Consider the following 23,917-nt stretch of genomic DNA (forward strand, 5'->3'; position numbering starts at 1 on the left):
TTATACTTAGATGAAATCTTAGCCATTATCCCTAGCTCAACTTCTCCCGCGGTATAAAACCACCCAAAGAAAACTGATGATGAATCTTGAATAAAAGCATGAATGCATTCCAAAGCTAAATACAATTGAGTTAAATAATTGTTTCAAATATCCATGCAGTATTTCTACTTCTTAGTTATAATTCATCAAGAATTGACTCAATACAATTGTACTTCTATATGACATTATGGAATACAAAAATAATGCATAGAATTTTATGTACATAAATACCCTCTCAACTAATCCAAGTATCAATTTCTTCATCTGTAAAATGGAAGTGGGGACTAGGGTTGAACTACAATAATCTTACCTTCCAGTTACCTTCCAGTTGTACCAACTTAACTTCAAGTCATCTTAAAGTCAATGTCCAGTTTCGAACCTCTATCCTCAGGAAATACATACATTTTATTTAAGATCCTAAAACAGTGTAATACAAACTGTTATATTACACTGGGGTGATCCCCTACAATGAGATTTTTAGGGTGAAAGAAAAAAAGCCCCCTGTCCTTTTAGAGAACAATTTTCTCAAGAAAACCATTAAGTACATAGCACCTTGAAAAAGTGTTTTATTCTGGAAACAGATGAATACGAAAAACAGCCTTCCAAAGTTGCCAGAAAAATAAGCAAACCACAGACAAAATATTTTCTGCCAGTTACGACTAGCACTGGCACTGGTCCTCCTTATGAGCCTAAAGCTTTATAAGTGGGCACAAAAAAAGAATCAGATTCTAGAGCTTTCCAGCTTGTAAAATGTAAGGAACAATCTTCAAAGTACAAGGCCCATAATCATCTATAAATGTAGTCCCCATATAAGGAGGAGCAAGTAAATACAACATGGTAAATCTTTCATAAAGTTAAATTTAAATGACTGCCCTATTGTCTGAGTTTTCACCCTATTCTCTGGGAGGATTAAAATATACTTCCTTTAATAATGATGAAGACAGTAGCTGACAGTTGTGTAGATATGCTTTACTGTTGAACATCTTAACCAGATAAATAAAAAGATGACAAATTCATGTTGTTTTCCTGTTTGTTTATTTAAGTTTTACTAGTTCTCATGATATTCCGAAGTCTGGAAGTCAGTCGATTTTCACATCAAAGTTTTCTCAAGTTGGAAAGGGCCAGGATAATCATCTGATGTTAGTGCTGCCCGTGCAAAAAAAAGCCACATTAATCACTATTTATTTAACCCATAAGTTAAAATTAAGTAATAAGTGAAGAAAACAAAACCACAGATTAAAGGCCTTATGAAACCATTAAAAAGAATCACAGTTGGGACAGTGGTGTTAGAAGTATTTTTCACCCAGTCAGTTCATTCATTTGACTAGTTTCACATCATTCACTCACATCAATGTTAATTAAGTCACTGCTTTTATCACAGTATCTTTTATACATGCCCCGTTTAAATTCTGAATGTAAGAGTTCTATCCTATGGGATAACCCTACACACTTCAAAGAAGCCAGAAGGCAGGAAGAAATTTATCAACCCTTCATTAGTTTCTTGATATGGAATTTTTTTAAAGCCTATTTAGAGAGATTGGTTGGTATTTGCAATACACAACATTGGTGGTCGCTTGAGGAACCAAAAACAGCTGCTTGTGGTCCATACTCCTTAATTAATATAAGATCTCTCAATGCCACGCCCTGAAAAGCACTAGCGGCAAAGCTGCCTAAGTGCAACCTCTCCTCGCTGCCAGCCCACTGCAGAAGAACACAGGAAAACACCCAAGGACCAGGCCACAGCCAGCCTCAAAACACCATCATCACACCACCGAGAAGAACAGATCTCAGACGAATTCTGGATCAATGGAACCTAATCACATGCATAGGGGAGTCTAAACGGCCTGTGGACTTCTGAAACACAACACACACATGCTTCAATCTCCGTTTTTGCAGACACCCAATTCTTCCTAAAGCACCTCTTAAAATTACAAGGTATGTTTACACTTCTGCTATGATTTAACCAACTCAGAAGTAAAAGCTCAAGTAAATATTTATATTACAAACATTAAGAATGCCCTTAAGGGGACTTCCCTGGTGGCACAGTGGTTAAGAATCCTCCTGCCAATGTAGGGGACATGGGTTCAAGCCCTGGTCTGGGAAGATCCCACATGCCGCAGAGCAACTAAGCCTGTGAGCCATAACTACTGAGCCTGCGCTCTAGAGCCTGCGAGCCACAACTACTGAGTCCGAGTGTCACAACTACTGAAGCCCGCGCGCCTAGAGCCCGTGCTCCACAAGAGAAACCACTGCAATGAGAAGCCCGCGCACCACGACGAAGAGTAGCCCCCGCGCGCCACAACTAGAGAAAGCCCGTGCGCAGCAACAAAGACCCAATACAGCCAAAAACAAAATAAATAAAATAAATTTATTTTAAAACAAACAAACAAAAAGAATGCCCTTAAGTAGCAGAAGATCAACGAACCCCAAATAGGGAGCAGATATCAAAGAACAAGTATATCAAAGTAAGAATTATTCTTCCAAGAAAAGACACAAATCTACACAATATGAAACTACAGGTTCAATAAAGGATGACTGCATAATTTTGTTGTTGTTGTTCTACACCCTAAAATAGGTCTAGTATTGATGAGACAGCTTTTACAAACGCCTCTCTCTGGCTGGGGACACTCCCGGCACACGGCCTTATATGGCATAGACCCTGTGTCACAGAGGCCTGGCAGGGACCTGGGTGCCGCTCCAGCAGCCAAGGCACTTCAGGGAGCTCTGGCGCTCAAAGTGTAAGATCCCCTGGGGATGAGGACAATGGATATTTGCCAAAGATAACTAGGACCATCTAGAATGATTCACACTCAAATCTCTTAAGCTAGAATTACCTTCCTCTACTCCAAATCAGAGGTTGTGGAATAGATGCGCTGAGAAACAGTTCAGAAAACAAATGTTCAGGACATTTATTAGGCAATTAATGTCAAAGAGCAGTCTTTTAAAAACCAAATATCAAAATATTTTTAAAGCGATCTCCCTATCCTCTCTCTCCACCGTCTCCACCATTACTTTCTTCACATGAAAGCTCACCTCGCCCTCTTGAAGAACTTCGACCTCTAGGAGCCCCCACCACGGTTCCTCCTCCTCCTCGTCCTGTCAGTCGCAGGACAGCAGCACTGTTTACAGACATGGAAAAGTTTCTCTGCCAAAAAAGAGAGAAAGAAGAAAATGAATAAAACAAATAAAACTGCATGCTGTTCCTGGCCATCTCCCACTGCATCTATAAAATGGCACTTAATGACTACTAGAAATGGGAAACAATCACTACACGACCCACTAAGATGCTCCAAAACCTGATTTTAGCTGAAAATTTCAAATTAACATTTCAGATCAACAAACATTAACAACCAATGCCTTACACTATGTTAGGTTCTGTGAGGAAATATTAAGCAGACAAACTCTAAATGCTGTATGTATCCGGAAGCAGACAGGATATTTATGCATCATAATATATACAGAATACTCGGTAAAAGAGATCTGGTTTGAAAGGGTCCCTTAACTACTGAAAGGTGGAAATGAGAGGGAGTCACAAAAGGTCTGAATCAACAGTATGATAAAGAAAAAAATGATCATTTTGCCTCATTCTGCTCACCACTGTGAATTAGCAACTCCAACTAGTATTTAATAGAATGACAGGTATCAGGGGTGAATGGGGAAGGGCAAAGTAAGAACCTACATAAGATCAACCATCTAAACAGGTACGGGGAGAGAATGTTTGAAAAAAATAAACAAAATCCCAATCGCTTGGTCTTTAGCCTGCACTTGCACCCACAGTCAATCTGGAAAAGGGTCAAATACAACAATAGTAGCGGGTGGGCATCCTTCAAACATGAAGAGGGACACAGGAAGACAGGAGGTCTGGGATTCAAAAATATCAATCAAAAATGTTTAGTTGATACTTCTGGATAAATGGAATATACAGAGCTTAGGAAAAGGTAAAGCAAGAAGCAATTATAAAAATACTGAAAAATGATCTATAAGATGTCAAAATCCTGGGCATTTGAAGGAGAATTTCGTAAGAGAGTTTTAAACTCAGAAAATGTTGGAATATATCCTTACCTGAATACTTTCTATAAACTTAGAACCTAATAGACATCTGTGCAAAAATGCAGGTGTGGTAACAGTGTGGCAAATCCAACTTCAGCGTGGCTGTAGCCAAGGGCCCTCCTGGCAAAGGGGCAAGAAGTGAGGCTTAAGAGCACACCAATCTGGTAGCAGCTACCTAAATCACAGGGAAATAGAATCCTGCAATTCAACTAATATTTTAAGTCCAAATTGTTCTCCACTGTGAAGTCCTGATTTGCTGTTCTGATTCAAGATCAATTCAAATGTGATTGTCTATACCTCTTTTGAAGAAATCAACATGTAATTGGTTTTTAAAACTTCTACTTTCATTACTGAATTTCTTGTTTTAATATATGGCTCATTTTCTCCTCATTACCTGTCATTACTTGTCTTTTTCAGAACTGCATTCAATACAATTTGTTCAGATAACTTTTAGAAACTTATCAATGGAAGTTTTTTCCTTTGACTTTTATAGGTATAAAATCATATAATCAAGTAACTTCAACACTGAAGACTTAAAATGTAATTGATAACTAAAAACTAGAGGCAGATACCAAACTTGATTAGTACTTATTTCCAACTATTTTTAAATAAAACTTAAAAGAAAAAAAAAAGCTGGTTGAAACATATGCATTAATTTACCTTTTAACACAGAGTAACCAGTGGAGTTACTGAATAATGCCTCTGGGATCACAATTAAGCAAGACTATGAAGTCCCAAAATCTAGATTAATATATTCTAAAATTAGAAAAACAGAGGTCAGAGCTAACTGTATTACGTATACCAGGATCTGACACTGTTGAACACCTCATTACCAAAGTATTACATGTATGAAACTCAAATGCACCCATCTATGGCATTCAGGGAAACTCTCATATGCTTTCATACATCCTCACACATTGCAGCTCAAAGTGCAAACTGGTATAATCTCTGGAAGGCAATTTCTCAAAGTCTATTTAAATGTCCATACCCTTTGACACAACAATTCCTCTTCTTACACATGTGAAAAATAACATAAGCAGAAAGATTTTAACTGCAGTACTATTTGTAAAAGCAAAAATGGCAACCTGCTAAGTATCAACCAAAAGGAGCTAATTTAAAAATCATGGCCATCTATACAGGGAATTCTGTGCAGTTGTTTAAAAAAGTGAGGCTGGAACTTCGCTGGCAGTCCAATGGTTAAGACTCCAAGCTTCCACTACAGGGGGCAGGGATTCAATCCCTGGTTGGGGAATTAAGATCCCACATGCCAAGCGGCGCAGCCAATAAATACATACATACATACATACATACATACATACATACATACATACATAAAGATAGATAAATAAATAGATAGATAAATAAATAAATAGATAAACAGATAAATAAATAAATAAATAGATAGATAGACAAATAAATAAATAAATAAAATAGGTAATCATGTTTTAAAAAAAATTGAGGCAACTCTATTAGGGTTGACCATATAAAATGGCTAATATTCAACCATTTCTGATCCAGAAAGCTACAATTTCATACAGTCAGCCTAATATATCAATACAAAGATATAAAGCATAGCTGGAGTTAAGAGCATGGAGAGGCTAGACTGCCCGAGAGTGAATTTTGGCTCCTTTACTCAACTTCTCTGTGCCTCATTTTCCTCATCTATATAATGTGAATAGGAATCTACTGCGTGGGTTGTTGCAAGCACTTAACATATTAAGCAACAAGTGTTTAGAACAGGGTCTGACACATATTAAAAGCTAAACAATAATCTGTTATTATTTCCTAAATAGATGCTCAGGTGAAAACAGTAAAGTGTAGAACTGTATGCACAGTAGGCTACCATTTATGTGTATGTATGTGTGTTTAAAAGAATAGATGCATAGATAGTTGCAGATGTATTAAATACCCTAGGAAGGGAACACAAGAAAATGGAAACAGTGGTTATTCCTGAGAAAGAATAATAGGTAGCGAGAGTCTGGGTTACTCACCAACTTGCTTTTTCACTATATACACTTTGTGAATTTTGTATATACATGTGTTATCTATTCAACAATGCATAAGTGATTTTCTTTGATGTCAAATAAATAAAACACACCAATCTGGTAGCAGCTACCTAAATTACAAGTGTAATGTGTAGAGTCATGCTTTTCAAACTGTGATATACATACAGGGAAATGTCAAAACAAAGAGCAACTGGGAGATCTTATTTAAGCGTTTTGTTCTCAGAAAACCTTTTACCTAGTTATATTTTATACATGCATGCATGTATATATATGCGTGTATATATATGTGTGTGAGTGTATTGGGGCGGGGGGGGGGCGGGGGTAGTGAGGGAATGTGCACAAGCAGAAAACTACCTTGCAGTTTAAAGATAAAATATTCCCTTCAGGTAACTTCAGGAACCAAGATATGCAGCAAGAAGCTACTTTAGGTTATTAGAATTATTTACCTCCCCAATCAGAGTAATAGGGTGAATAAGTATACAAAACTCTAGTCTAGGAAGATCTAAGCAATTCCTGAACAGGTACATGACCATCCAAAGTACACACTTCAAAATGTTAATGAACCTTTTGCCAGCTTTAAGTACTGTCCTACTCCAACATATTTTACAAAAAGAAAGGCTACCAAGTGTCAGAAATTCCTAAATGATGCCTTTTTAAATGCTTCCAAAAATGCACCCTGATGGTCTTCTGTGATTACCATGAAAACTTCCCAATCCTTACATTAAGCTCTTGTGATTATAGCATCCAGACCATAACACCTTAAGATAAACTTTTCCATTATAAAAACAAAATGAAGAGTTACTCCTTTAGTCATTCTAGAACTAATTTTGGTGTGTAGATGTACTGCATACCTAACTTTATTCCTTTTCAAATTGTTAACCAACACTTCCCAGCAGCATTTGTTGAATAATTTTTGATTTTTCAAATGATTTGTGTAGCCCTTAGTAAATACAATTTCTTAGAAATGTTACAGGATTTTTCTGAATGATACAGTTACTTTTTTTTTTTAATTAAAAGTCTATCACGTTTTGGTAACTAGTAGCAAGTCCTCCTCCCTACTTATTACAAAGCTTTTCTGGCCCATGTAGTCTCTAAGAAATCCAGGCAGTCATTTAAGGAAAAATAAAAAGAAACTATTAAAAATATTCATAAACAGTTGGAAAAATAATCACAAAAGATTGAAACTGGTATACTGAGCTATATAAAAATTAGCTTCTACATTAAAAAAATCCTAAATGAAATCAAATGCAATTAAAAATTTAGAAAATTTAACAGGTTAGGGTTAGGGCTAGCTCAAGAAAAAGATTACTATCCAAAAGAAAAACTGGCAAAGACAAGAACAAAAAATTAAAAGAAATATAAATGCAAACATCTAAGAAACTCTGCACTAGGGAAAGAAATGCAAAGTAAAACAATGGAAGAATATTTTATCCATATCTTCAGAGAATTTTTTCAATAAAAATAATGTTGGAAGTATAGAACAAAGCTTAGTATACACCATCACCTGCACAAAAAGGGGGAAAACATATTTACTTGGAAAAATATACAAGAAGCTGCTAACACTGGCTGCCTTTCGGAAAAGGAGACAGGCTGCTGGGGGAAAGGATGGGAGAGAGATTTTCTATTATACACTGTTCTGTAAATTTTGATTTTTAAACCATATGATTTACTGCTTATTCAAAATAATTAATTAATTAATAAAAATACTGAACATAGCAGAAGTAATGGTAAAATGCTACAGGTATGGCAGCAGTGAAACAAAAGAAATACCCTCATACAAAGCTGCTTAAAAACAATTTAGCAGTATGGAGTGTTTTGTTTTTATTTCCAAACTTTCAATTCTAATCAGCTGATCTATATGTCTATCCTTAAGCCACAGTTTTGATTACTGTAGCTTTGTAGTAAGTTCTAAAACTGGAAGTATAGGTCCTCCAGCTTTGTTCTTCTTTTTCAAAATTGTTTTAACTACTTAGGGTCCCTTGCAATTCCATATGAATTTTAAGATCAGCTGGTCAGTTTCTACCCAAAACGCCACTGGGATTTTGATGGGGACTGTACTGACAGTAGATCGATTAACAATATTAAGTCTTCCATGGCTTAATAAATGCTGATGCCTTTCCACTTATCTAGCCTTTAATTTCTTTCAACAGTGTTTTATACTTTTATGCAAAAGTTTTATACCTCCTTATTCCTAAGTATTTTGTTTTTTTATTTTTATTTTTGGCTGCATTGGATCTTCATTGCTACACATGGGCTTTCTCTAGTTGCGGCCAGTGGGGGCTACTCTTCGTTGCAGTGCACAGGCTTCTCACTGCGGTGGCTTCTCTTGTTGCAGCTCACAGGCCCTAGAGCATGTGGGCTTCAGTAGTTGTGGTATGTGGGCTCATTAGTTGTGGCGCTTGGGATCTAGGTTGCGCGGGCTTCAGCAGCTGTGGTGCATGGGCTCAGTAGTTGTGGCTCGAGGGCTTAGGTGCCCCGTAGCATGTGGGATCTCCCCTGACCAGAGATCAAACCCGTATCCCCTGCACAGCAGGCGAATTCTTAACCACTATGCCACCAGGGAAGTTCAACCAAGTATTTTGTTTTTAATACTACTGTAAATGGAATTGTTTTCTTAATTTCCTTTGTGAACTGTCCATTGCTAGTATACAGAAATACAACTGATATTTGTGTACTGATTCTGTAGCATACAACTCTGCTGTATTCACTTAGTACACTATAAAAGGACAAACACAAAATGTGCTACTTTCCAGCCCAAAACTCTAACTTTCTCACAATATCATTTTAAAAATTGGTGACAGGGCCACAACAACTGCAGCCCGCGTGCCTAGAGCCCGTGCTCCACAACAAAGAGAAGCCACCACAATGAGAAGCCTGCACACCGCAACGAAGAGTAGCCCCTGCTCGCCACAACTAGAGAAAGCCCATGTGCAGCAACGAAGACCCAACGCAGCCAAAAATAAATAAATAAATTTATTTTTTTAAAAAAATGCGTGACAGAAGAGCATATTTTTAAGCACATTGTAAGCTGAAGATCTACATTTTCCTTTAATGTAAGAACTGGTAAAAAATTGGTGAGAATTCATGTTTTGCAGAAGAACTGAAAAACGACATGTTTCTGAAAAGACAGCCCTCTCCCCCCAAAAATAACTTTCTCTCTACTCAAATACATCTCCTTATACTCAACAGCTTCAGATCTAAAGCAGAATCTAGTCAACTAAGAGAGGCATCCAAACACCAAGAAAAGAGTAAGAAGGAAGCAGATCTGGGGGGAATGGAGGACACTCCTTAGGGCCTGAGTAGGAACTTCACATTTTCATGCCTCACTGGGAAGGAACAAGGGTTTGACTGGAGCTCAAAGGCAGATACCAACCTGTTCTTCTTCTGTAAAGGGTACAAGAGCCAATGGCGGCAGGGGTTCCTCCTGTAGGATAGGCAGAAATTCTTTATCCAGAAGGTCTGAAGGTATCTGTTTGACCAAACACATGACCAAGAGATTAATGCTATCCCTCTAATTACAAGAAGATAAAACAAGAAAATATTCTTTGATTCACCTGTTGCTGATTATTAAAAATATGGATTAAAGCTTATTGAGACACAATTAATATTCTGAAAAGGTCAAACATTAAAAACCCCAGTCACTTTCCCTGTCCTCCCATCAGACTACCACTCTCAGATTTGATATACAGCACTGACTCTGGTATTCCACAGTGCACATTTAACTCAAAGCACAAAGTGGTAGGAGAGTTTTACAAGCAACTGTATCTGTCCTAAGCAACCATCACTAAAATTTGATTCTTAATCCATTAATAAAATTAAAAACAAAGTATACTTAGAAATAATGTTATTTCTCACAAGTCAGGTAATGAAAGTGTATTTTATATAAAGCAGAAACTAACACACCATTGTAAAGCAATTATACTCCAATAAAAATGTTTTTTAAAAAAGGTATTTTTATACTGTTTGAGTTTTGATCATTTATAAGTAACACAAACGTGGTGTCACATTTTAAGATTTTGTCCCCACTGAAAATTTTATATTTAACTCAAAAGAAAAGAACAACAGAAGCATCTGCCCTTCTCACTCCTAACTGGAAAGAATAAGGAGAGATGCAATAAAGAGAGAAGAGAAAAATTCTTCCTTTCTCAGCCATCATACTGGGATAGAAATAGAGGTTAAGAGGAAATTAGTTAGACAAAGCATTAAGTCCTGACTACTCTCCTGTTTTCATGAAGCTTTCTACTCCTGTAATGAAATGTTAGGTCTTCTCTAAAAAAATAAAGAGTACGTAACATTTAGAAGAGCCTCTGTGAACTACTGCAGGTTTCAAAGCAGGAAAAAAAAAGGTAGAGAGAAAAACCATGGCTGTTTCATATATCAGCACATAATTGTACATAACCTGAAATCTCATTCATAATTCTGAACTCTTTCCTACTTTCTTACCTTGTTGTCTTTAAGGAAAAGTGCTAACATTTCTTCTCTGCCATAACGATAGTCTGCTAATTTATACTTCGGCAATGCTGGAGAAAGAGGAGGGGATGTAATACTCCCACCACTGGACAGAGCTCGGAGCCTAAAACAGTAGACAGAATATAAAATGAAGTGCCAAATATTCTGGCAGTAAGGACTTTTTATTTTCATATAATATACTATAAAAATTTTATAAAATAAAAAAGAACAGAAAAAAAACCCCATTATCTCAAAGTATCCAAGATTTTAGCTCTAACACAACCTGCTATAATAGCTCACTAAGAAAACAGCTCATTGAGAAATAACTAGACAACCATTTGAAAATTCCTTAACTTAGGAAGTATCGTGGCATGTCTGTGAGAAGCTTAGGGGGTGAGATGGGGACACCTTTTTCCAAACTATAAAAATAACATATAGGGCTTCCCTGGTGGCGCAGTGGTTGAGAGTCCGCCTGCCGATGCAGGGGACGCGGGTTCGTGCCCCGATCCCGGAAGATCCCACATACCGCAGAGCGGCTGGGCCCGCGAGCCATGGCCGCGGAGCCTGTGTGTCCAGAGCCTGTGCTCCGCAACGGGAGAGGCCACAGCAGTGAGAGGCCCGCGTACAGCAAAAAAAATAATAATAATAATAACATATAATTAAAACAAAAGTCATATATCACCTTACAACCACTAGATTAATAAAAATTAATAAATCTGACAATACCAGTTGTTGGTAAGGATGTAAAACAATGCAAATTCTCAAGTAGTATTTGTGGGATTATAAACTAAAACAGCCACTTCAAAGAATGATTTGCTAATATTTAACAAAGTATGCTACACAAAAGAAAAAGCAAAATACAGAAGCTTATAAAAAAGATGATACTTTTATATATGCCCGCAATATTTCATAATTCACTTTTAATGAAAGCAATTAGTGATCAGTGTAGAGAATTTAAAAATGCAGTGAAAAAAGTGCAGTACAAGGAGAAAAAATATAAAAGCCATATTTACTAAGAAAAAAAAGTAAAAATATACTTCTAGCTGATAATAGCAGCTGCCTCTAAGGAATGGAACTGGGAAAAGAGAAACATTTTAATTTTATAATAAGATGTTTTTATTTTAAAAAGGAGCAGGGTGCGGGGGAGAACCTCAGCAAAAAAATGGCAAGAGTATGATCGTACTGCAGCACTGCGTCAACTAGCAAGTGGGAAAACTACCATCAGGAGTAGCTGATTATCTGGGAGTGGCCCAAAGTTCTATAAAGTAATAGATAACAAGGGTAAAAGGGACCACGGTACTGCAATACAGTAGTTTAGCACAAAGGAAAATTCAACAGAAGCATTAAAATATATCCCCCAAATTGCTAAGCTTTATTGACAAAAAAGGGGAGGGGAGAATGGTCTACAAATTATACATTAAAAAGTGTGAAGGCCAAGCAGAGTAAATACTTGCACATTATTCAAAAATGGCAGAAAAAAACAGTATGTACATAGTAAATATATAAAATGTGCTTACATGTAGAAAGCAATACCAAAAAAAAAAAAAAAAGGAGTATGCATTAGTAAAGTTAGACTCTAGGGTTTTGTTTTTTATTTCAGTGTTTCTATCTTCTCTTTCCACTTATTTTTTAATGTTTTATTATGGACAATTTTGAACATATATAAAAGTAACAAGAATATAACAAACTGCCATGTACCTATCACCCAGTCCACAATCCATACTGCTCCTTCTGCAGCATCATCTAACCATCCTTTAATACTATTTTGAAGGAAATCTTCGGCTTTCAAGATTTTTAAAGGAAATTATTTTCAAGTTTTGAGAAAATCTTTTGAAGAAAAGTTATCTCATCTCTAAATATTTCAGAATGTTCTCTCTAAAAGATAAGGAGGGCTTCCCTGGTGGCGCAGTGGTTGAGAGTCCGCCTGCCGATGCGGGGGACATGGGTTCGTGCCCCGGTCCGGGAGGATCCCACATGCCGCGGAGCGGCTGGGCCCGTGAGCCATGGCCGCTGAGCCTGCGTGTCCGGAGCCTGTGCTCCGCAACGGGAGAGGCCACAACAGTGAGAGGCCCGCGTAACGCAAAAAAATAAATAAATAAATAAAATAAAAATAAAAATAAAAGATAAGGATTTTCCTTTTAAGTCTTGATTTTGCTGATTTTATCCCTGTGATATAGTTTAACATGTTTCTCTGTTTTCTGCATTTCATGTAAATTGGTGACTGGATGCAGAGCCTTATCAGACTTGGCAAGACTACTTCCATGTGGTGGTGTGTTATTCCATCAGGAGGCACATACTGCCTGGTTGGTTTTTGCGAGGCTAAGCAGTCCCTGACGACCAAAGCTTAGATCCTTAAGTTCACTAAGGTTTCAAAGTGACTTTATCATTTCTTCTTTATTTGCTAGCTTGAACAGTTCTACAAAGAGAAACTTCCCTCTTATGCTATTTGGTATTACCTAATAGGATATAGTTCATGTAAGAAAGGAAGGAAAAAGCCTTCATTCTGCTTTTTCACTTATTAATTTTCAAAATAATGACTTGGTTCACTAACGTCCTCCAATAGTAACAAATTATTTTTTATTAATGTATTTCAGTTCACTGCAATTATTCTTAGCAATACTCAAACTATCTCATCTTTGCCCAGTGGGAGAGGCTTCAGGTTGGCTCCCAAGTCCTTCTGACCCAACCCTAGTAGTCTTTAACAGCTTCTTTTCTATCTGGTATGTCAAATGTTCCAAAATCAGCTTATTTCTTGCCTCAGACTTAGATTCAACCATTTCACCAGGGAGCCTGATCCTCTTTAGTAATATATATATTAAGACACAATCTGGGTGCTAGCAGTGTTCACTGCTACTGGGTTGGTCTTTGGTTTTCTTTCCAATTATTCTTGGACTCAGAGGTCATTGAGTCCAACTCCTACAAGACAGGTTAAACAAACCAGTAAGAAAACAACATGCCCGTGAAGGAGTGATCCAACCACTGCTGAAGGACCTTCCGGTACAGTGGTTTGCATCAAATTCATGTATATTTGAGCTCTTTCCTGAAAAAGTGGAATTAATATCCACTAAGAACTGAAGCTGGGAACGTTACACATACATTACCTCATTTAAGTTCCACAACAACCCCAATATAAGAGATGAGAAAAATGAAGCCAAGGAATTAAGCAATTTGCCCACAATCACCGCCAGCAGAACAAAGAGTGCAAAACTAGGTTTTTATGACTAAAAAGACCAAAATCTTTCCAAATTTTTATTTAAAATAGCCAAGGTTTATTCTGCCAAAAATTAATTTTTAAATATATATACATATGTATAATTAATATATAATTTTAAAATATCTTTCTTATACTGCGTCAATATGCTCCCCAAGAGTTTCTACCACTCGAGGGCACATCTAAGCGCTCTTCCAAGTGAAAATCATCCCAGTATTTGCAGTTATTTCATCTCACCAGAGACTCTCCCTCTCACTGCCAAACATCCCTAATTTCATCTGCTCCTCACAAGGTTTCAAAGCCACCCACAAACCCCACCGGCTTTCCATGCCTGTGAACTGAACACTTCTTATAGGCACCAGACCTAAAAAGTAACACGGCCAGAATGCATACTCAAGAGATTCCTCTAGCTACTGTGAAGAGAACAGACCAAGGCAGGCTGAGAGTAATTCAGACTTGGAGAAGACGGTAGCCTGAATCGGGATAATGGCTGTGCTATACTAAATAATTGACAAATCCTATCCCGAGTCTTCCTTCACCTACAGATATGTGGAAAAGCTAAAACATATGTGGATAATGTCTTTCCCTAAAAATCCACCAGTGACCTTTAATTCCGCTAGGATCTTGCTCCATACAACCCTCTCTTAGAAATTCAACCCTTCCCTATTGGCTTTCCCCTCATCTCTAAATATAAATATATCTAATAGTGATTTGTTTAAAACTCCTCTAATGCAGCATCCCCCTCTACCTATGCAGCACTGGTCATCTTTCCTCTTCATTTCAGAGACACCTCCACATTCTCACTTCCCAATGACTTCAAAACCCAGCACAACCCGGCTTCTCCCCTAGCACTCCACTGCGCTAGAAAGTTCAGTAACCTCAACACTAGGCCCAAGTGAAATTTCTCTATCCTTATCATCTTCATCTTTCTAGCCATATGGAGATCTGTTTAACACAGGAGGTCCAGTGCTACTCCTAGCAGTACTAGTAGTAACTGATAGGTAGCAGCAGCAGGGCTGTCTAAAACCCCCCGATACTCCACAATCCTCACTTGTTAACTGTTGTCCAAAATCCAAACTTCAGCTTAAAAATGTAATTTAGAATTTCAGTGTAGATGTGTGAAGACACACGAATCAAAAAGCACTTCTGTGTAAGTTCACAACTCTCAATTCCAGCTCTGAACTCTTCACTAGAGAGTAGGGTTTTCTTATTCAACCACTCACAGCCCCTCAAGTTTATCATATCCAAAACCCTACTCATCAGTTTATTCATCCCAACCTCCTTCATCTCCTGTATTCCCAAAGGCAAGTAAGGATACCACCATCTACTCAGCCACTGGATTAAGAGTCTAGAAATCATCCTTTACTCCTCACCTTCTATCCATCTCCCATAACCAATTACAACGTCCCACCAGTTTTTTTTGGTTTTTGGTTTTTTTTTGGTACGCGGGCCTCTCACTGCTGCGGCCTCTCCCGTTGCAGAGCACAGGCTCCGGACGCGCAGGCCCAGCGGCCGTAGCTCACAGGCCCAGCCACTCCGCGGCACGTGGGATCCTCCCGGACCGGGGCCCGAACCCGTGTCCCCTGCATCAGCAGGCGGACTCCCAACCACTGCGCCACCAGGGAAGCCCGTCCCACCAGTTTTAAATCCTGTATCTCTCAAACCATCCCGTGATCAAGTAACCTATTATTGTTCACTTTTATTTCTTACCTCGACTGCTGCAACGGCATCCTAAACAATTTAATTAGTCATAGTCCATCCTCCACACTACTACCAGTTATTTATTTCAAATGCAAATCTGAATAAAACACTCCCTGCTCAACAATTCACTGGTACACAATGATCAAATAAAATCCAAAGCTTCTTAACATAAAAGGGCTACCTGCAAGCTCTTCTCTCCCACACTTCACATTACAGTAAAGGCAAACGTCTTGGAATTCCCCTCTTAAACCTACACTTTCCTGTCCCCTTGTCTTTACACATGCCCTTTCTATCTGGAATATTTTTTCCAATCTAATATTTTTTCACCTGGGGTGTGGTGGGGACTGCCTGGAAGCAGACAGGTTAAGTGGAAAGGAGGAAAGGAAAAGAACAGAGACAATGAGGAGGATGGGGGTTGGAAAGAGAGTGGCAGGAGGGAAAGGAGAGAAGTCTACACACAAGTACCTGCCCAATGTTCATGGAACTAATTGTCTAGTGGGGAAAAAAGCTAATAAACAGTCATACAAATAGGGACCTGGTGAAAGATTCTGGAGAAAACTTGATCCAATTTACATTTTAAGATTACTTTGGCTGCAGTGGGGAGAGCAATTCGAAGAAAGAATGGAAGCCGGGAAACATCAGAAGGCCACTCCTTATAGTTTATGTCAGAGATGATGGTGGCTTACACTAGGGTGGAGGCAATGAAGATGGAAAGAAATGAATGGATTCAAGAGATATTTTGGAGGTGGAATTGACACAACCTTGTGGTGGAAGAGACGCAGGGATACAGAAGTAAAAGAAAATATCCAGGATAACTCCAAGACTTCTGGCTTGAGGAAAGGGGCACACTGTGGTATTAAGATGAAATAAAAGAAGAAATTTAAAAGAGCAAAATTCATAAGCTCAGTTTTGGAAAACTCTGAAGGATGAGGTGCCTACAGGCATCAAATGAGCAGCTGAATATCCTGTACTGGCATTATACTCCCTTTACAGCACTGACATCCCTGTGAAATTATTTAGTGTCAGCTGCCCCACTAAATAATTCACACGTAGGTACCATGTCCTTTATCCTTGTTGCCTCAGCACCTAACCCAAGACCTAAAACGTATGAGGCACTTGATAAAATGTTTTCTAAACAACTTTTAATATTCTCTTCTAAAATACACCCTAGGATAACATCTAATTTATCATTCCTTCAGATGGCCGTTATCTTTTACTCTTTTTGCAAACTGCGACTATTAATGCATTCCATCCTCTAGAACATCTCTCATTTTCTCCACGATTCCACAAAGATCATGAATAGTAACCTAGCAATCTCGGGTTTGAATTCTCTTGCCCCCATGTCCCCCACCCTAAGACTTGAATCATTCAACATGTATTTACTAAGTACCTACACTAAGCTCAACAATGGGCTTACCAAAATTGAGAAATACAGTGCCTTTCTTAATGGAATTAGTTCTTTTCTGAGTAAGGTAAACACCTATAAAGAGACACAGTACAAGGTCATAACTACTTTAACATAGGTCTAAACAAAGTGCTTTGGGAAAAACAAAAGTGCCTCATTCATTTTTGCAAGGAAAGACCTGGGGAAACTCCCTTAAGGCCATGGAGATGAGAGTGAGGTTCCTTGGCTCCTTCCCCATAAAGCCAGGTAACTGTCTGTAATTATTCATTCAGCTATAATAAATTCCTTTATTATCCAGACTTATCTAAGTAGATTTTGAGTGCTCAAAATAAAAATAATAAATAAGTAAAAATCCCAAAATAAAGCAAGTTACAATGAATGTCTTGCTTTTTAAAAATGTCTTGAAGTATACAATTATTTGCAAACAAGAAAGAACAGGAGGATACAAACCAAAATATTAACAATGGTCGGCCTCTGGGTGGCACAATTAAGGGTAACTTAGATCCTTTCTTTCTCCTTTTGTACTACTGCTTCCTCCAAGGTTTTATGGAATGAGCGTGAATTATTTTACTACTGGGACTAACAACAAAAAAATTCTTTAAAATCCTAAATCTTCCAGATTTAGAACTAAAAAAATTTTTTCTTCAAGGTGGTACTCTGTGTTCTGTCAAGGGTGAAGTAAACAGGCAGCGGATGGGAATTAAATTCATACAATCCTTCTTGTGGTCAGTCTGTCCATATATCATCCAAAGCCTTAAAAATTAAACTTTTGATTCAATAATTCCACTTCTAAGATATTACTCCAAAGGAAATAATCAGCAACACAAAAAGAACTGTTCAAGGATGTATACACATATTGACAATAGCAAAGTATTAAAAACAACTTTACTTTCCAACAATTCACTCATTCATTTAACAAATATTTATTGAGTACCTACTATGTGCCAGGCACTGGAGATACAGCAATGAACAAACAGTACAAAATCGAGACCAAAGTACTTGCCCTCGAAGGAGCGCACAGTCTAGTGGGGGCTGGAGGATGGAATATAAATAATAAAGAAAATAAGTAAAATATTTGGCATGTTATATTTTGGTATAGACCATGAAGAAAAAAATTAAACAGGGAAAGGGAGGTAGGGAGTAAGGGGAGTTGTTATACAGGTGGTCAGAAAACATCTAAGGTGGTAGTATTTGAGTAAAGATTTAAAGTGACTCTTGTTTTATACCTAAAAAATGATTTACTCCTCCATTAAATCTATTTCACTCTTTTAAAAACTGCTTTGGTAATTATGTAATACATTTTTTTATCCTAAATATAAAGATAAGCTAAGACCTAATGATTCTTCCAGACCTACCTTAAAAAGTCCATGCTTATGGTCATTCATGGTCTGTCCCTAGCACAATTTTCAATGCTCTCCCATCTTCACTACTGTCAAATAAACCTCTTCCTTTTACACATCTCTTACCGAACATTATGTTTTACATCATTATAAAAATGATGACCTTAGTAGAAAGAATGTAATATCACTAAATGTTTCTGTATGGTTCAGTTACACACAGATTCAGTGTAATCACTCTAAACTTTGATTCTCAAGTTATTCTGGACATAGCTCCTTACCTCAAGTTTCACAATGAATGTAATGTTACATGCAGAAAAAACACAGCGGCAGTCTCTATTCATACTGCAGCTTTCTAGATCAGGGTTACCTGAGTTACTTCAAGGTCTCATATATTCCCTTTGCCAGAAGAAATTTTGATAGATGGTGCAAAGAAGGCAGTGTGCCTACTTAGACCTTTGCTCCTCAGTTTATCAGCATTTCAGATGACTAAGGGAAGGCTCCTAAATTCTATAATGCCTGCAGGGTAACAGAGGTAACAGTTAGGTAAAGCTACTGCTTTAGCATGGAACTGGTAACTTTCCTCTGCTAAAGCTACGTCAATTCAAATTTTGTGTAAAACACTGGGCTGATCAAACAAAACACCATCAAACAAAACTTCAGAGTACTGATGAAAAGTATGTGTAAGACGTTACTGATAGACTGGGTCAATGACTCACTGAAATGACTTTGGGAACCCATGGTTTAGGACAGGGGCCAGCAAACTTTTTTTTGTAAATGGCCAGAGAGTAATATTTAAGCTTTTTGAGCCAGATGGCCTCTGTTGTAAGTACTCAACCTTGCCACCAGTGTGAAAACAGCCAGATACTATGGAAACAAATGAGCGTGGCTGTGTTTCAAGAAAACTTTACAGTCCCATGGCCATAGTTTGTCAACCCATTCAGCATGAAGTTAAATGTGTAATGACTCTAAAACATCACCAGGAGTGCGTTTTTTTCCTTTTGTTTTAGCTAAATTCCTTGTACTGTCTCTCTTTGTTGTTTCTTAATAGAGATACTGGAAGAAAAAAAAAAACTACCTTAAATTAGCTGACAATTTTAATCATGTTTTTACAAAGAAAGAGACAAGAGAGTGTATAAATACAAAAGAGCAGCAGTTACAAATTCTAGATGAAGGCAGAAAAGCTGCACACAAAATGGTTTACAAAGTGGGCTATATGACCACCTGGTAAGATGTAAATAAAGTTTTAGCTTCAAGAACGTTCATCAAAAATATTTTTATAATAATGAAAAACTGAGAACAGCCTTATGTGCTACATCTAGAAGACTAGTTAAATAAATAATGGTACATCCATACAATGCAACCATTTAAGATAATAGGAAATATTTATTGATAAAAAAAGATATTTCCGATGTGTTTTTTTTTTAAATGCAGGTTACAAAACTGAATGTACAGTATGATCCCATTTTTGTGAAAATAAATGTACATTTACACAAATAAGATACACAAAACTACCTAGAAAGATACACCAACCTATTTACAGTGGTTACCATGGACAGTGAAATTATGGTGATTATATCTTCTTCTGGATTACTTCTAATTTCTAATTTTTCTAGAAGTATATATTGATTTGGTAATAATAAGAACTAAAAAAGGTGCAGAATTACTTAGGTCAACATTTCCAAAATAAACTCCCAAAGTATATAAGTTGCATCAGTTCTTAGAATTTCAAATAGTGATTTCTCCTCAGTCTCCAAATGCTAGCTATAAGGGGCAAGAAAACTTAGGGAATACACATCAAAAGAAATGCATATAATAAGGTAAGTTAATAAGAGTTCTCAAATAGGGAGTCACTACAGGAAGTCTGGATCATTTATCAAACCACCACCACCTAAACAATCAAGAATATTTAAGAGACTATTCCAATTTATCTATTTTATATACTGCCTCTGGTTCAATGTTTGAATAGAAAAAGCAACTATCATTATTCACGCCACTGATGAGAGGATCTTCAATCACCAACTTTGGGGGGAAAGAAAGAAGAGGGGGAAAAAGTCACACTACAAGGTGATGGATCTCAAAATTCCATGAGAATTCCATATTCGGGGTCCAAACATATCTGTAAGAGACTCAAAGGTCAATTAATTGTTATTATGGCAAATGCTAACCCGATCCTAAATGGGATGTTAATAGCCAGTGTAATTCTGGATCACCTGCCTAGCCCATCAATAAAATAAAACTCAAATAATAATTTAATAAAAACTATTTTTTCAAATGAGTCTATGAATAGCACTCACCAACAAACATTGTAGCAGAAAGCATACACACATAAAAATGTTACAATTATATAAAATTATATATGCACCTAGATAAGGGCTCAAGCACAAATAATTTACTAGGGTGGTGGGACTCTGGGGAGTTTTAAATCCATTATCATTACACAACCAAAACAGGAAGTTTGTTTTTTTTTTTTTTGGCAGTACGCGGGCCTCTCACCGCTGTGGCCTCTCCCGTTGCGGAGCACAGGCTCCGGACACGCAGGACCAGCAGCCACGGGCCACGGCCCACGGGCCCAGCCGCTCCACGGCACGTGGGACCCTCCCAGACCGGGGCACGAACCCGTGTCCCCTGCATCGGCAGGCGGACTCTCAACCACTGCGCCACTAGGGAAGCCCAGGAAGATTTTTTAATAAAGTATAAATGCAGTCACTAACCAAATACAACTTATTCGTAGACTAGCTATATTGTTTTCAAGCAGGCACATAAAGCAAAGTCTCAAAAACATGCACATTTTATAAACTCCCCAACACCTGCACAAATACCTTACTATTGTACTAGTCATCCAATATCGAACAGGATGAGACTCTGAAAACTCACCATTCAGGCCCGAAGTTCAGCGTCTGCGTTTCCGCTGCCATTCTTTTCCGTATGTTTACAATAGATTTTTATTTGAGGAGAAACCTGTTAAAGAGAAAAATATCTCCATACAGTTGGTCAAGATTAAATGCAGAATTCCAGCCCAGAAAGTATAGTTCGGGAGTGTGTTTTGCTTGTGCTCCTCTCAACCAGTCACCAGAATGAGGTCTTTTAATCCCTATTTATAACAATATAGCAGGCAAAGTAAAAATGAATAAATCCACCTTTACATCCCAATTCACCATCTTTTTATGTTTATGTGGGGGAAGGAGGCATGGTACAGGATGATGCTGGTGAGATAGGTGGTAGAAGACCATGCAGGGCACTGGGGACCAAATCAAGGATTTCCTTTTTTAGCCTTCGCACAATGGGGAGGGAATGAAGGGTAACAGATTTACATTTTAATTTGTGTTACTCCCTTGCAATGGCTCTCCCATCACCATGAGGTGTATCAAAGATTCTCCTTACCTATCTCACAGCTTCCGCCACAACTCTCCTCTCCCCACTGTCTGCTTAGCCCTTTACACTCTAGTGATTCTTTAAAAGTTACCTTGGACCATCAAGTTAAAATAATAAGCTAACCAATTTCATGAGTGATCCTTCAAGAGCAATTTCAAGATATCAGATCTTAAAGTGAAGTAAGTCAGACAGGGAAAGACAAATACTGTTTATTACTTATATGTGGAATCTTTAAAAAGCCAAACTCATAGAAACAAAGAGAGCAGAGTGGTGGTTACCAGGGGCAGGGGGTGGGGGAAATGGGGAGATATTGGTCAAAGGTACAAACTCCAGTTATAAGATTAACAAGTTCTGGGGAATCTAATGTACAGTATGGTGATTATAGCTAATAATACTGTATTGTATACTTGAAAGTTGCTAATAATACTGTATTATATACCTGAAAGTTGCTAAGTTGCTAAAAAGAGTTTCTTTTTCACAAAAAAAGAAATGGTAATTATGTGATAGGATGGAGGTGTTAGCTAATGCTATGGTGGTAATCACTTTGCAATATATAAATGTATCAAATCAACACATCTGACACCTTAAACCAACACAATGTTATATCAATTATATCTCAATAAAGCTGAAAAAAAGGATATGAGAGTTTAGAAAACAGAAAATACTGTAAACATTGTAACATACTGTAAATATGTCCAAGATGTATCACCTCACCCCGACTGTTGCTGTTTAAAAGATCTAAAAACAATAAACTAGAAATTGGTCTAAAACACAGAAACGGCAAAGTAAAAATGTGCTTAACGTCCATAATCAACTATTTATCTGCCCTCTTCCTGGAAAGTATTTCTGGCCCCATGTCAACCATGTGGGTTCCAAGGAGATTCCCATGTTCTTACTTAACCCTGATTACCTTTTGCCTGGCCAGACAAGCGAGCACACCAGACCCAAGCTGAGATCAATTTAGTGCCCTCCCCACCTCATACTGATGATTCAAAAAAAAACATAAGGCATATGGTTTTTCACACTTTAAACTCTCTGAAACTGGAATGTATCTTCATCAGTGCCATGCTACAACCGCTACTGGCCCACAGTGGAAGCTGTATCACAGCTGTCGTTGTCTGCACAAGGGTGAAACTTGGTCAGAGCCGCTCCTTATCGTCATCCTTTCAATTGTGTCATTCCTAGTACCCGATTTTAAGTGCTGCTTAAAACACCTTCAAAAAGATCATGCTATGATTCTAAATTGAAACGTACTGTGTAATAGAAAAGAAAGCAAATACAGCAATAGGATATTAGTGAAGCCAACTCTTCATCACTGGAGGAATGATTTCAAGTGCTTTGCAGAACCTGAGAAAGGAAAAAAAACCACATGACGATAAGCTTGTTGTGGTCTGCTAGTGAGACTTGACACTGCACAACCCATGTGGCCACATGCAGCAGCCCTGAAGTATTTAGAGGAGGAAAAATTAAACAGCTTAGACTGCTTTTAAGAACTTCACTAGCACCAAATCACTGAATTTTAAATCAATGAGAGAATAATGGAACACTCTCTTAAGAAATGCTTCATCACCAACACCCTTAATGACATGACACTACACGGGTGGGGAAAGGGAAGGAGGAGACTTCTACAATCCTAAGTTTCCAACAATTTAGAAGAGTCAGACTTAATGTGTACAAAGCTGAAGAATATCTTAACCAATTTATTTCACTTCTATTTTCCTTTTTATATATGCACAAAATATATACTATATAATAAAAATCTATTAGCCTTATTTGCTAAATAAGTTTAAAAGAATTCTTTTTCAAAATGTAAAATAAAAAGTCTAAGTAATTAAAAAACTGTGCCAGTGTTTACCTGGCAGTATGATTTCTTTCTTAGTAATATATAAAACGAAGAATCTCACAACTGATGCATGTTAGATTCAATTAAATTATGGTACATCCCAAATGAAATCACTTGTCAGGTAGTGATAAGTCAGGTAAGGTGCCCACTGTAGATGAGGACAAGTATCCTGCTTACAAATCAGCTGTGTAAACTTATTTAGCATAAATCAATTCAGTGTGCTTTAAAAAAGTACATGGACCTACTTGGCTAACAAACAGACTTGTAGAGACTACAACTATAAGATTTTACTGTAACACAAAACATCTTGAAGGAGCGTTTTTACCACCATTTTAAACTCCACATAGCCAAATGTTTTATATTCAAACCCCTATGGACTTTGGACTTTGACCACTGGAAAACAGCTCTGAATTAATAAAGCACGTCCAGATTTGAACCAGACTGAATTTATAAAGCAAGCGAATCTCAATTAAAAACTGAATTATTTGTGATATTTGTGGA

The 23,917-nt window shown here is 37.6% G+C and overlaps 1 protein-coding gene across 2 annotated transcripts in view; it reads right to left on the reverse strand.

Annotated features, from left to right (window-relative positions):
* GIGYF2 (GRB10 interacting GYF protein 2) overlaps positions 1 to 23,917 on the reverse strand; it is a 132,347-nt gene that overhangs the window by 86,505 nt on the left and 21,925 nt on the right. For both annotated transcript variants that reach the window (XM_060105989.1, XM_060105990.1), the window contains 4 exons: positions 21,076 to 21,159; positions 10,539 to 10,668; positions 9,469 to 9,564; positions 3,073 to 3,184 (listed from right to left, as the gene is read on the reverse strand). In XM_060105989.1, coding sequence (XP_059961972.1) covers positions 3,073 to 3,184; positions 9,469 to 9,564; positions 10,539 to 10,668; positions 21,076 to 21,116 — 379 coding nt within the window. In that variant the 5' untranslated portion in view covers positions 21,117 to 21,159. The remainder of the gene's footprint in view (positions 1 to 3,072; positions 3,185 to 9,468; positions 9,565 to 10,538; positions 10,669 to 21,075; positions 21,160 to 23,917) is intronic.

Source organism: Mesoplodon densirostris, chromosome 8 (genome assembly GCF_025265405.1).
Source record: "Mesoplodon densirostris isolate mMesDen1 chromosome 8, mMesDen1 primary haplotype, whole genome shotgun sequence".
Classification (NCBI taxonomy): domain Eukaryota; kingdom Metazoa; phylum Chordata; class Mammalia; order Artiodactyla; family Ziphiidae; genus Mesoplodon; species Mesoplodon densirostris.